Genomic DNA, 14,728 nt, shown 5'->3' on the forward strand with positions numbered 1-14,728 from the left:
CAAGGCAAGAAATCTGCGAGGCAGCAGTTGGGAGTTATTGACCTTCAAGAATATAGATTCCATTTATCAGGATCCTTTGCCACAGCCATGCTGTCCTCACCTGAATAAATTTGCTCTGTAGCAAACAGAGGAATTTTTCAGAGGGTTGTGCAGGGGATTTTAAACACACAGGTCCTGCTTCTGTTACGATGTTGGAAAAATTACCAGCTTTGGTTTTGTTTTTGGGGACGTTGCAGGTGGTGTGGTCCAGCTGCACAAACGGCCGAGGGAAAAGCCGGGTGGTTAATGGACCTGTGGACCTCTGGAGTTCAGGGCACTTGACATTTTACAAACTGAGCCTTAGAATACAAGTTCTTGGTGTTCCTTCAGAGGATTGAACTGGACAGTTGGATTTCAAAATAGAGATGCTGGAGCGGAGTGGGGTTTTTAAGAGGTAGTAGCAACAAAAAGTAGGTGCTTTTCTCAAAGACGGGTCCCTTGGCTGGAGAGGGGCCAGGTTAGAGGCTGGCAAAAATTGAAAGAATCTTTTCCCATGGTGAAGCACTTGTATCATGTATTTGCAGTATGATAGAAAAAGAGTAGTTTTATATCTTACCTATACCTGAAAGTGTTCCATTAAAAATAATGTGACAAAATATGAGCAGTATAACTTGTAAACTAACCTTTAAAGAATTTTTAAAGTAATTCGAGTAATTTAAGCCAGAAACAAATGTTGTTCATATCTGATTTTTTTTCCTGTTCATCTCCACTTACAGATAGGGGAATGGATATTAGAATGGAGGAATGCTAGGATTGTGCAATTACTGCATGTATATTGGAGATGAACTAAATCTATATCATAATTAATTTGAGGATTCATTTTTCAGGCTCTGAAACATTTATAAAATTCATTATTAATATTTATATTCAGTATCATCTAAAGGGTTTGATCAGGCTGAGGGAGGCGCAACGGCAACGCAGCCTCCGCTCCGGAGTGTTTACAGTCTCGACTGACAAGAATGGCAAGGGGGGAAAAAATAATCACAAAAAAGATTTAATTCCACCAAAGTCATCGTTTGTGCTACGTACAGGCATTTACATGTACGCAGTGCCTTCGATGGTGCAGGTCTGGTTTTGATGGGCTCCTGGGCGTTGCCGCAGTAGAGATGACAGTGACAGTCGGGGATGCTGTGGTGGGACCCACGGGCTGCGAAGCCGTGGTGGCATGATGGTGCTCACCCTGAGCAATGCCAATACGGCGTTTCAGCCCCCTCCGCTCCTCTCCTCCCCTCCTCCCTCCCGCTGCTAATCCAGAATCCCCTCTTGACGGCCAGGTGTAATTAGTTTGCATTAAATAGCATACAGCCTTGGTACTGAGCCAGTGCTTTTAGTTGCCAGGCGTGCTTTGGAAACGTGTCGCGATATCTGTGCGAAGAACTGGATGAGTTTGTTTACAGTGTTGATGCAAATGCAAAATTATTCAGGCATCCATTTATTTCCAATCTTGTTCAGCTCCAAAGCTGTTTCCCTGAGATGATCTATAAATATTTTCACAACAGAAAAGAGAGTAGAAGTGCTTCGGTTTTGGAGAGGGACTAGTTAAATCCGCAGCAAAATTATGGTAACGCTATTTTCTTTGAAATGAAAGTGTGCAGAAGAAGTTATGGATGACTGAAGTTAAAAAGAAAGTGGCAGTCAAAATGAGGAAAGGTTAAGTGATTTTGAAAGGTTTCACTTGCTGACTTACCAAACAACTGAATATTAGTTTAGTTTCTATAAATTGGTAGTATATTGCTTTTCTGAGTCAAAATTTACTTAGCCTAGTATGTGAAAATGTACTCCATTTTCTGCAAATATGCCTCTGCTATTAAATTCATGTTAGTTTTTGTTTAGAAATAAAAACGTGCTTAGTATCATCATTCTAGATTAGATACATAATGCAGATAAAAACAGTCAGATCCTTCCATTTGCAAAAATTGCGTTGCAGAGTGTAGAAACTGCCTTGTGATTTCCTGCAGACGTGATCCCTCATTACAGTGATTGTAATTAGTCATTCTGATACATTTTTCATCTTCAAGGCACTTTACAAACATGAGGTAACCTCATGCTCATTCCAGTCCTCTTCCCTAGATAAATAATATTATGAACCTTGTTATAGAAATGAGAAAAATCAAGAGAAGAGGTCGAACATCACGTGGAGCCGTAAGGAGAAGCTAATGTGGGTTCCAGGCTCTACCCCTCGTGAGCATCCCTCGCCTTTCTGTCTTAAATTAGGTCACTGCTCAGTCTCTGTTTGCCCAAGCATCTGCCCATTTGTTTTCTTTAGGACTCAAAAGCTCCTTTTCCCTCGCTCAGCCATACCAGCGGCGTTTCTGGCCCGTATTTTCTCTTTACTTCACGAGCATAAATCTCTGTCCTTTCTCCCTGCGACCTCCTGTTTCTATTTTTCCTTTTGCAGCTCCTCATCTCTTCCGCCAGCAGCAGCTCCCTGCCTCTTCAGGCTGCTTCTTTCCATCCCTTCCCTCTCAATCTTTCGGTCCATCCTTTGCGGGACAGGTGCCCTCCGCTTGAAAATTGGCTCCTCGTTTCCAGGGAGGAGCAGGAACGGAGAGCAAACTGGTGGGACCCGAGCCACGTCTTGCTTTTGTGGCATTGGCATGTTCCACGTGGGGGAAGGCTTACTGAGTATTCAGCCTGGCCGGGCTCCAAATTGCCAATTCCCAGGGAAAAGAAGATATTCTAGGTCCCAGTCTGGTGTTTGTGCCACTAAATCACAGGTTGCCGTGCCCTGCCTGACTCCTCAGCCAGTGCTGGCAGCAGTCTCGGTCATACCGACAGTCGTATGAACCCTTAATGTTTTACTCTTATTTTTAAATCAGCGTCTAGAACTAGGGGTTTTCCTAAAAGTCTTTATTTTTTTCCAAGTTTTCCAGAAATATTAATAAATGGGATTCCAACTTGCAGATCAAAAGACAAATAAAATTCACCCAACACTGAATTTAGGCTTTGAGTGGTGGGATTTCATTTGTGTGTTTTAGGGGGCTTTTGATTTTCAGGGGGGTCTTGTGGGGGTAAAATACTTCTTATTTATGCACAGCGCGTTAAAGTGGATGGGACCGGGGGGTCTGTGCGGGATGGACGCAGGAATCGGTTGTGTGCCTGAAGATTTCCCCAGCAGCGCCGTTCCCCTTCTCTCTCCCCAGCATCCAGCCTCCACCACCTTTGGAAGTTGTGGTGCTTCGTCGCAAACTCTTCGTTCCCAAAGGCGGATGTCTTCGGGGAGCGACGGGGAAACGCCTGTTCAGCCCTTTTCCTCAGCCCTCCTTCGTCCGGCTGCTCTTTGCAGCTGCAGCCATCTCGCTATTTCACCGGGGCAAGGAACATGTGGCCTGGTGCTGAGAGGAGAATTAGGTGGTGTGGGCAGGGAATTTAAATTTAAGATGAAGGGTAATACGAACCAAATGGATTTATAACTCATTCCAAATCTCATTTTTTTAATAAAGTGAGGTCAGCAGTGCCAGCCAAATTTCAGCAGCAGAGGCAGATCATCAAGTTTGATCTTAGATAGCCTGGTGTGCTAATTTAAGCCTCTTTTTAGGTTTGAGTGGTTCTTTATATTTAGAGTAGGAAAAAAAAAAGAAAAATACACACTTAAAGACATTCTTGCTGCTCCTCATTAAGATTGTTGGCTTCTGAAGAGCTGAAGGATATTGTTAAATTTCTTTGGGTCAGTTGAGACGGTGCTGAATTTCATGCTTGAAGAACAAGAGAGGAAAAAGAACCAATGGAAATATAATGAATATTTGTTCAGAGCAGTATCTGCAAATTGCCTGTCCTGTCTAATATAGATTATAGATATTAGAGGGAGAGAGAGGTGATTATGAAGTATAATCAATCAATAGCATTTATCCAAAGTCCTAGGTTCTGGTTTCTTTGTGGGCAGGCCATGTTTACGCATTATTGGGTATCTAGTTGTGTAAGCAGGAATCATTTTATTTCTGAAGCAATTTGATCATTTTACTTCATTTGCATCAAATAGAGACATGTGGGTAATGCTGCCACAGCTATTTGGCACATCCCATGCAGTGTTTTCAGGTGTGTGACAGAATGCATTTTGTTGTGTTTTATTAAGATTTATTTTATTCCAATGTTGTTTAATCAAGGTATGTAATTCAGGTTTTTTTGTTGTTGTTTTGTGATTTTTTTTTTCCAACAGATGTGGGAAGAGGCCATTGCCTTGGGTAAAGAACTTGCAGAACAGTATGAAAATGAAATGTTTGATTATGAACAACTCAGTGAACTGCTGGTAGGTTTTTTTAATGACATAGACACTAACACAATTTTTTTCAGAGTTTAATTTCTAAGCTTTTAAAATTATATTGAAAATCTCTCTTATGGCATTAAAATGCAGAAATAGATGTCCGCTTTGGCTTTGTTGGACAAATGTTGATAATGTCTACCACTGAAAAAGATTGAATTTTATTTTATTTTATCTGAAAGAAAAATATTTTGGTAATGTTAAGCCGATTTATTTGGGGTATAAAAGGAAATTTGGAATTTAAATATAAATGGGAACATGAAAAAATCCCCATTCTCTCTCAAGTGTCTTTCCACGTTTCTTTTTTTAGGTATGAATAATCCCCAAGCATTCATGTCTAGAGTCAGTTATTTTTGCCCTGACGTTACCCATTCATTATGCCTGCACCGTGTTTTTTTCTCCTGCTCTTCTCCAAAGAGATAAATGGCAGCTGTCACTGTCCCTCCTAACTTCTCAACCATTTTCACAGGAGTTGGGACATGATTCCGGTTTGGTTCTGAAAAATCTTGGCTTTCAGGTTTTTGATATATTTTACCTTTGCACTCACCAGAGTAGATCGTCCTTAATTTCTTTAAGTTGTTCATCTGCTTTATCCCAGTCTATCAGAGCTGGGCATTAATATGGTGTCATTGCACCCTCTTTCTCCGCTGACACCGACACTCAGTTTGAGGATGGCTAGGAGCCATCTCCCCAGAAGCATCTCCATCCCCATCTCCCCAGAATCTCCTTTCTTGGGGAGGAAGGAATAAAGGTAAATACCGCTCCTCTCAGTTTTACAGTTTCTTCGCTCCTTTCCATGTTCTTCTTTGTTTTGTCCATGGTCTGTCCTCTAGCTCTCTAGAGCTGAATTTATATCCCTTTTTGATGGTCCTTCTTTTGTGGCATTTCAACTCTTTTAGTGACAGACTGATTAAACTGATTTGCCTAGCAAACCTGGAGCCTGGTTTCACGTTGCTTCGTGCAGGAGGTCAGGGATGCATACACAGAGCATTTCTCAGGTGCTGTGGTATGCCAGAAGAGTCTTCCTTGGCCTCCTGCCTGTGCCACTGTCAGCAGGGCTGCGTTCAATAGAGAATATTCTTCATTTCAATATAAAAGGAATCTGGTAGAGATTGTTCCTTAGCTAGAAGTGATTCCCATGTGTCAGATATGATTATTCACCAGTGGGTAGCTACTCTCCGAGTCCCTCATTTTTAATTTTCCATCTCCTTTATGCTTGCACATGGGAACATGAACAGCTTTTGTCATGGAGGCAACCACTCTTTATTTATCATTCTGTATCCATTTTTGGAGCAGAAGTCTGAATTTGCACTTTGTACATTGAAGGTGATGGCCAATAATACTGAGTTATGTATTTTTCCCCCTTTCTCTTGCACAGTAAATATGTAATTGTTTACATTAAGTGACATAATTCCAGGAGAGGCAGTGCTATAAACCAGGTATGGTGCATCTGCACTTGGAAATGGAGTTTCTGCCTCTTCTAATAGGGGAAACCCAAAACTTTCAATTCTCAGGTCAAACAACTGAGTTTACCTGCTCTTTGTGAGACAGGAGAAACAGAGAGAGATGTCACAAAAATTAGTACCAGCGTGCATTGGGCATTCATCCCTTATAAGGCAAAGATCAAAATTCACACTCCGGTATGAGTCAGGTCTCGCATACCCCATCGGCTTTTCTTATTGCTGCTGCTGGATAGCATTAGCATGCTAGCTCTTCCCCCCACCCCCCCATTATAAAATTTAAAAGTTTTTTGTTTCTTTCTGTACTCCCTATTGTCTCTTTTGTTCAAGCAATATTAAATATTAGACACTAAGACAATTCACAAATGACAAAATAGTTTTGCTACAGGTGAACTGAGAAATACATGGCAGATCTGGGTCTTTGTAGTCTTCTTGCCATTTAGTGTTGTCTGTCATATGGGAGCAGTAATAAACCTCCCCCCAAATCAGAATTCATTCTCTTACAAAAAGTAATAGACTAAAAATAAGTTAATGAACAGATCGTCTGAAGCTGCACATTTGTTATTATTTCATCATTTGAGATAAAGAAGGATTCCGCTTCAGAAACAGATGGCATCTGACATGCGTGTATTTATTCCGAAAGTTATATTTTTCTGCAATTCTCAACTGTGTGCTTTCCGTATGCAAATAAATAGTTGTAAATATGGAAAAGAAGCAGTAGAAAAATGTAACGAAATGTAACGGCCGAAAACTGAGAAGTCAGCACCATCGAGATGAGCTGGCTTTAGCAGTACGTGCTTCATCGTTCCAGTTTCGGCATTGGCAGTGTCGCAACCGGGAATTCAGGCTGCCTTGCAAATTCTTGACCTTCATCAGAATCTCCATATTGGATATGGAGTAGTGAGGCTCACCAAAATGAGCATAAAAACAATGGCTAGAGTCTAGTATTTCAAAATACTAGCATATATCTGATGGGTGAAGGAAAAGGGGTGAATAAGGAATGTACATCTTTAAGTTAGAGATATACGTAAAAGAGATCTAGATCTTAAGTATAGGGAATCTCCTTAAAGTTTAGGTCATTAAAGTTCCTCCTATTTGTTTTGCAGAGAAAGCAAGCCCAGTTCTATGAAAACATTGTGAAAGTGATAAGACCAAAACCAGACTACTTTGCTGTTGGGTACTATGGCCAGGGATTTCCAACATTCATAAGGGTAAGTGTCCACCTTTTCCCACAGACGATAGCAAGGTTTCTTGCTTTGGAAATTTCCCTCAGTTGTGGAGAAAGTACATTATTATTTGTCAGTGTTATTTACAGTCCACCTAACATCGATGGTTGGTTTTTAGGTATATAAAACAAAATGTTCCAGTTTCCCATATGGAATAGTTGAATTTTAGTAGAGAAGCTTTTTCTTCAAACATATCCAATACTTTATACTTCTTCAGGGTATCACTAAAAATGAAGATATACCACCCAATTCATAAATCAGGGTAATAACCAGCAGCATCTGAAATGGTGACATTTTTGCCTGATGGGGGGGGGTGTGTGTATATATATATATATATATATATGAGTATGGTAGAGAAGCCTTTTGTATGTGACCGAGTTTTCATGTGAGTGTCCTTTCAGCATAGTCACTAAAATGAAGTTGAATATCAGAGATGTGTGCGATACCTTTAAAAGCAATCTTTTATCATTGATTTTCATGAGTCGTTTGTCAATTTAAAACATACGTCACTTGGTTGATGCTGGTAACGTAAGTCCAGTAACATTTTAGATTTTTTCCACTGATACCAGGATTGTTATGGAGTTGAATTAGTGGCTAAAGATTTCACACATCTGAATTGCGTCTGTATCATAATTCTCTGGACTCTGGCACTTGCCAGTCGGTGACGTGGAAATAACGCGTTAGCTATTTAGCTGCTGCACTGCTTGTATCTATCTAAAGAGCTGAGGATTTTCGATTTGGAAAGAGACTCTCTCCAGCCCCCTGTGGAGGAGTTACAGTAGATTAAGGCAGTTCAAGAGACAAAAGAATAAGATTATTCTTATTATTCTCAGATTATTCTCTGAGTCCAGGAGACTCGGAGAGATTTAGTCTCAGGCCGGGGGCTGGTAGCAGGTTTCCTCCTGGAAATACGCATTTAGGAGATGAATTCCTGGTTGTAACTGAGTAATTCCATGTTAGCTCTCTCAGATTATGCCATAATAAATACCGGGAGCAAGCCCAAACCTGTGCTGAAGCCCAGCTCACTGGATAAATCCGGTGAATGCTGATTAAGCTGGACTTGTCAGGTTAATTGTGGTCGACTGCTCTTTCATGGTGTATTAAAATGAAGTAGAGAAAGGCTTGAAAAAATCCCAAGAAATAAAACTTCTACTTAATCAGGTGTTCATTTGGAAAAAGCCTCCTTTTCCACTAACTAACTAAAGCCCATGTGAAGAAACTGAAATTCTTGAATCATCCCAAGAAGCAGCAAATGCATGTGGCTTTCCATACCCCCTGGGATGCGGTACTGCAGGCGTTCTTGTACCACTTATCCCTCCTGAGTAGTGCAACAAATTATCACTTCTTCGCAGCTGAAAGGAATAAAGCTGCCCCCAGGCAGTGCCTGCCAGGCTAAGAGTGAATTTTGCAGCATCCGTTGCGTGCAGACCGTCAAACAAAAATTGGGAGATGAGCTCTCGTCTGTTAACCCACTGCTTGGTCTCCAAATTATGGCTGGTCAACTCATGCCAAAGAGACTCTGAGCGTGCAGGAAGGTGGCAGGGTCATCGGTACCCAGAGCTGCCCCGAAGCTTACGAAATGCAATTCTGCAAACTGGCAAAGCCATATGTTAGTAACAGATGCAAAGGCATGATGGTGTGCAAGCTACCGTGTGTATCAAAAGACCAACTCTAAAGAGATGTGATGCGGAAAAACTAGGAATTATTGTGGTGTTTGAAATACGTGTAGAGTAATGTACGTGCAACAGCTTTTATCAAGCATCAAACAGCAAAAAATGTCTGTGGTAAGTAAAAAAGCTTTAATAAGATTTTTTGTAAAATGTTTATTAATAATTTCTTAAGTTTTACCAGGCAAAAGATATTTAACATCCAGTGAGAAGGAGTCACTGTTAATATTGACCAACCCATTTCTCTAGAAAATGATTGAATTAATATTGTATGATATTCCTATAGGGAAGACTTGCATTATCAGGAATCTTCAAATCGATGAATGTACAGTAAAGTCACTGATAACTTTGCAAAAGGGATTGTGGCTATGGGTCATTGTGAAATTTTATCACACGTACAGCCACTCTCAACAGAGTGCACGTTATCCTCCAGAAACATCGGGAATATCCAGTGATCCAGAGCTGCTAACCAGAGAGGGGTTGCGCTGGGATCACAACAGGCACGACGAGCCGTCGTGACCGAGTGCATGGAATGGCCGTGGGGCGGTTTGTCTCAGCCTCTAACTCAACCATCTATTTGCATACGAAAAATGCAGAGAACACAACATAACTTTCCCGTTGAAGCGCTCTGTTACACTGTATAGTCCAAGGGCTACCGTGCAGAATAGTCTTAATCTGCTGTATTCATACTGAGCTGCTTTTTCACTTCACAACTGAATGATTTTTTTGTAAGTGCAGGAAAACACTTACCATACTTTACAAAAGCCTCATGGATTGGTCAGTTTGTAATAAATGAGCAATAAAAACTCTGGAAATTTGGCTATTAAGGGCCTGAAAAGCTGATTGAAAAAATCCTTAATACAAGTTTTTTCTCCTATTGTAATTTTTCCTGTGAGTTTCAGGTATATATACATGAATTACAGCTATACGTACACTTCTTAGGCATCTGCCCTTTTTTCTTTTTTTTTCCCCCAAATAGAGAGTATTCTTTCATCTACTGTGCATTTCAAAAGGCACCATTGCAGAACTAAACCCAACTGGGCAAATGTAAATTATTCCAGTTTTCTACCCCTAGTCGTAGCACCAAGTGTTCATTTTGAGACGAGTAATGAGGTTAAGCATATTTAGATGCAAGTGTTAAGTTCATATCAAAACTTACTTTAATACGTTTGATCAGTTAAAAATATGCAAGTCGTCTTTTACATTTTTCTTCAGAATTTAATGTGCTTGTTCGGTACATAAATGGACTGTATAAAATATATCTCAATTTTCTTGATTGTTAAAAGCAGAAACCAATACTTCGAAATATAATATACTTAATTTAAAAGTTATGCTGTGTGCAGACAACTGTACAATGGCAAAAATCTAACAGACTAATGTGAAGTCTGGGGTGCATCAGTCTTTCTAAAAAAGTACCTTTGGACCTTCCTCCTAAAATTGGCATCGTTTTCTGTTTATGCTTTTCTCTGCTACTCTTGCTTGCTCACCTCATTGCCTTTTAAGAAATGGTTGTGTATAAAAAGCCTAGCTCTGTTTATTTACATCCATTCCACCATTAGCTATGGCAGACGGATGAGAGGAATTACAGAGGGAGATCTTGGATTTGGTAGAGGACATAATTTGTCTTAATACATCTTCAGTGGGCACCTATTTTATAGATCCTTGATATCATGTATTTAAAGCCCGTTGAATTTAGCGTGGTTTATACATATGCCTAAAGGTAAGCGCGTGCTTGATGATCTCAGTACTGAATTGGAGGTAGGGAAATCCATTTGTGCTTTATTGAATTGGCATAAAATATTTGTAAGCTATTGATTATATCACAGTGCGAGGAATGCAAAATATCTCACTTAGCACCATTGGAGTCAACGCTTCTGAGGTCCCAGTTCATTACTGAGGATACTGGTATTAGGATTTCACCTCTCAATTTGTTTCCAGAACAAAGTCTTCATTTACCGGGGAAAGGAGTACGAACGCCGCGAAGACTTCGAAGCAAGGTTATTGACTCAGTTTCCAAACGCAGAAAAAATGAAAACGACGTCTCCACCGGGCGATGACATTAAAAACTCCTCCGGCCAGTGTATCCTTAGGTTGTGCAGCGGCTCCTGCAGCCGCACAGGTCGAGGATTTATGGCCAACACGAGCAGGAGACTGTTGCACTTCTGCCTTTGTGGGTGTAATACTTTAATTTTGTTGTTCTGTTCTTTCTTCGCGTTCCCATTGAGCTGCCTGTTCTACGTGATTGAAATTCGCTTTTCAGTTCTTAACCCCTGAATTCAGATATTCAGTGCTTTACTGTAAAGCCAAAACTGGATTTACCGTCTAAATTTCACAGGCCAGTGTCAGAACAAATCGTGAGGTGAGTTTGGGTTGGTTTTGCAATTTTATCAGTCTCCTTTATAACACTTAAACTAGTTCTTGTTGTTGTATAACAAATCTGTACACAGCCAAGGAGGGTAATAATTGTGAGGACATTTCATGGGTATTCTTAATATTAGCAGAGATTCCATCCAATCCACTGGAAAACAGTGATCCCATAAGCATTTTATATTTATGCATAAACTTTTGTTCTAGTACTACAGTTCAGCAGCACTTCCTAAACAGACAATATTTGATTCTGATTGTGCTTTTCCCTTTTTTCAGTTTCTATAGGGTGAATGAAGTCCAACGGTTTGAGTATTCACGCCCTGTTCGAAAAGGAGAGAAAAACCCGGACAATGAATTTGCGGTAAAAAAAAAAAAAAAAAAAAAAGAGTACTTTTGGGATTTGCTTGTTTCATTTTGAGAATCTGAACCATTCATTATGTTATGGTTGTTGAAAAATAAATTCTAGCTTTAAATATGATTATTTTTCATAGAAATTCGGTTAAACCAATTTATCATGTTCTATTTTATACCAATAGTAAACATGGACAAAGCTGAATTTATTTTGTTAAAAACTAACTATGTGGAGAAAGAAGTTTAAAGTGGCTATACCTGAAAATATAGCTGTCTTTTGCCAAAACTTGTCTTGCCATGAAGATTCTAGTCAGGTGTCTAAAAATCTTTTTGCAGTAATACCTTTTTTTTTTTTTTAACTAAACAATATGTTTCATCTAATGGTCAATAAAACTTCCTTTGAGCACAGCTTGTATTCTTCAAAACATGTACAACAGGTTACATCAAGTTGATTGCCTTTTTTTTTTAATAGATACCATTTTATTCACAGGGGTTCTAATGGACACAGTAGTAAAGTAATAGTAGTAATTAAAGTAATAAATTAATGCATCATTTCTTGAGCGAAGAACACAGTTTTCTGTGTAGTAGCAGGCTTCATAATCTAATCAATGTGCCAATAAATGCTGAGTATTCGGTTCCCTATGGCTAAGACTGGGTATTCATTCAGAGACTCCTTTAGCGTCTTTGGCTGTCTTGGTGGCTGTTATATCAAAAATTGCTAATTGCTAATCTACGTGGGTTTAGCTGAGGAGGCAGGAAACCCTCTTTTTCTAAAACCATAATGCTAGAGCACGCTACGGTTTACAATATGTTTTCAGTATAGATAAAAAAATTTAGGTATATCTAAATCACTTTGAAAGCTCTTCTTCTGTTAATGGAGGATGGAATAAACAATTCTGTTTTAAGAAAGCCCCAATAAATATGGTGAACTACCAACATAAACCAGTTCTAACCAAATCAGATCAAGAGATGTCTCTGACATCGGTTATGAACCAAATATACACATGTGAAGGAAGAGATGTTAAATCACATATCCTTAAATTCAAACCAGTGAGGAGATGTCACAACGAACCGTTGCAGTTTCCAGCTCAGATGAAATCACAGGATCACAAATTGAGGTCAGGATCCGCAGGTCAGGATGGGACCTCAGGTCCGACCCCTGCCCCAGGCAGGGCCAGCGCCGGGGTCAGACCTGGCTGCTCGGGGCTTTCCCCCAGCGGGTCTTGAAACCTCCGAGGAGGTCCCGCTGCTCCCCTGCCCTCCTGGGGAAGAAGCTTTCCCTATATCAAGATGTTGTGATTTTGTGGAGGATGGTCCTTGGAAGCTCTAGAAGTTATGTGGGAAAAGTGACAGTCCAGTAAAACAGGCGGATCTTTTACGTAGTGTTCCCCTGTGGTAAGAGAGTGCTTGTTCTCTACTCAGTCATGTATCAGATTTAAATCGGCGCCGCTCCACCATCTCCCCACGCTGATTCCATTTGAAATTTCCCCCTGGCTTCGTAATGTCTGTCGTAGTGCGGTTCCTTTTCCTGATAATAATGTTTTAAGGCTTTGCTTAAGATAAAAGCTATCAATCCGGTAACGTGATGTTTATGTTGTATTTGCAGAATATGTGGATTGAGAGAACCATCTATGTGACAGCGTATAAATTACCAGGGATTCTGAGGTGGTTTGAAGTCAAATCAGTTTTCATGGTAAGATCAATTTGGCTTTATTGCGATTGCATAAAAGAATGGGGCTCTTATACAGCCAGGGAGCATTTATATTTCTGCATGGCTGTGCTTCAGTTCTGTGAACAGCAATCAATGTGGTATATCGGGCATCCTAAGACAAGGGAACTTGCTTGCTGAGGGTGCTGATTATTGACTGAGGGTGACTCAAGTAATGCTTTTCCACTCCTGAGAGAGGGAGAGGCAGGCTGACTCTTCCAGGCCTTTAGGGCAAGGTCCGATCAAGTGCTTGAAGCACTTTCCGAAAGTATTTCTGGCTTTCGGCAGGTGAGCCATTACAGCCTGTGGCGTAAGCCGTGTGCCTAAAATGAAGAGGGACCCGAGGTGGTGTAGGGGAGCCCTGCTACATCAAAACGAAACTAGTCTGAATTTTGGAAAAGAGGATTTGGGTATTTTGATTGTAATTTATTCAAATTATAGCATAAATCGAATGCATTGTATGTGTCTGCATCTCTTCTCTACTTATCATTTGCGATTAAAGGTTGTTTTTGTTTCTCCTCCATAGTTAGCTAAACTATACCCTAGCAACCTCACAAAGTAACTCCAAATTACGCATTTCTCTGTTCTACCATTTAGACTGTTTAGATAAGACATAGCCATTAAATGCCTTTAAGATTAAATTATTCTTACGCAGCTGTAATTTTTAAGTAGCAATAAAAACATTGTTACTGCAGTTTTTAAATCTCTCTTGTGAGGCTTATTTTTAAAGGAAAAGAACAATTTGCATATGATTAATTAAAACCTTTTTCATTGCTCCATTGAGGTTATGTTGGACAGTTGTATTTAGATGAACAGAAGTAATGCAGAAAATTACTATGGTATCTATAGTAACAGAACATGAATGTGATGTTTGACAGTAATAGGCAGCTGAATAAAACACATTGAATTTTTAATGAATTTTGTATTTTCAATATAATCCTGATAGAGAAGATTGTATTTATCTTCATGATTGCAAAAAGTGTTGTTTATAAAGGCTGGCAAATCTGATGAAAGACTCTCTTCTTTACAAGTTAAGAGCACAGCCTGACAGGCTGCTTTATGCAGGCAATTTGTATAGGTGCACCTTTAACGCTATGCTTGTCATCGAAAAGTGCATAAATCCTGGGAGAGTGCTTTCTATAAGCTCTTTGTAAGTAAGGATTATATTAGTTGCATAGCTGAAAAATGATACCAGAATAGAACTTAATAATATGTGGGAAGACGGCAATGGATAACTTTTGACCTAGCTCTGGCGTAGTTACTACAAAATTGGTATTGACTTTCTTCAAGATTCCCGTCAGCTAAAATGCTGGAAGCACGATCACTGGGTTTACATCCCTGTAATGCTAAACTTTGATTATGGCTACAGATATTATTGATGTTTCGCTAAACACGATGAATTAAAGCAGCCTTGCACATTTCATATTTTATTGATGGAACTAGAATATCTTTAAAGACAGAGATGAGATCATATCAAATCAGTGCTGAGAGAGAACTGAGTAATTTAATAAATGCGGTGTATTATGTTACATAACCCACAGGAACATGCATAATTTCCTTAAATCTTCCTGTTTGCTTTTTAAATTTCTTCTGAGTACTTTTACCTAAACCTTTTCAATCTGTTCATTATCTGCAGGAATTTGTTGTACACT

At 39.7% G+C, this 14,728-nt stretch overlaps 1 protein-coding gene across 2 annotated transcripts in view; it reads left to right on the forward strand.

Annotated features, from left to right (window-relative positions):
* DOCK1 (dedicator of cytokinesis 1) overlaps positions 1-14,728 on the forward strand; it is a 321,757-nt gene that overhangs the window by 269,684 nt on the left and 37,345 nt on the right. For both annotated transcript variants that reach the window (XM_075155288.1, XM_075155289.1), the window contains exons 39-44: positions 4,196-4,285; positions 6,864-6,968; positions 10,589-10,730; positions 10,931-11,009; positions 11,294-11,378; positions 12,975-13,061. In XM_075155288.1, the coding sequence (XP_075011389.1) occupies positions 4,196-4,285; positions 6,864-6,968; positions 10,589-10,730; positions 10,931-11,009; positions 11,294-11,378; positions 12,975-13,061 (588 nt within the window). The remainder of the gene's footprint in view (positions 1-4,195; positions 4,286-6,863; positions 6,969-10,588; positions 10,731-10,930; positions 11,010-11,293; positions 11,379-12,974; positions 13,062-14,728) is intronic.

The sequence above is a fragment of the Calonectris borealis genome, chromosome 7 (assembly GCF_964195595.1).
Source record: "Calonectris borealis chromosome 7, bCalBor7.hap1.2, whole genome shotgun sequence".
NCBI lineage: Eukaryota > Metazoa > Chordata > Aves > Procellariiformes > Procellariidae > Calonectris > Calonectris borealis.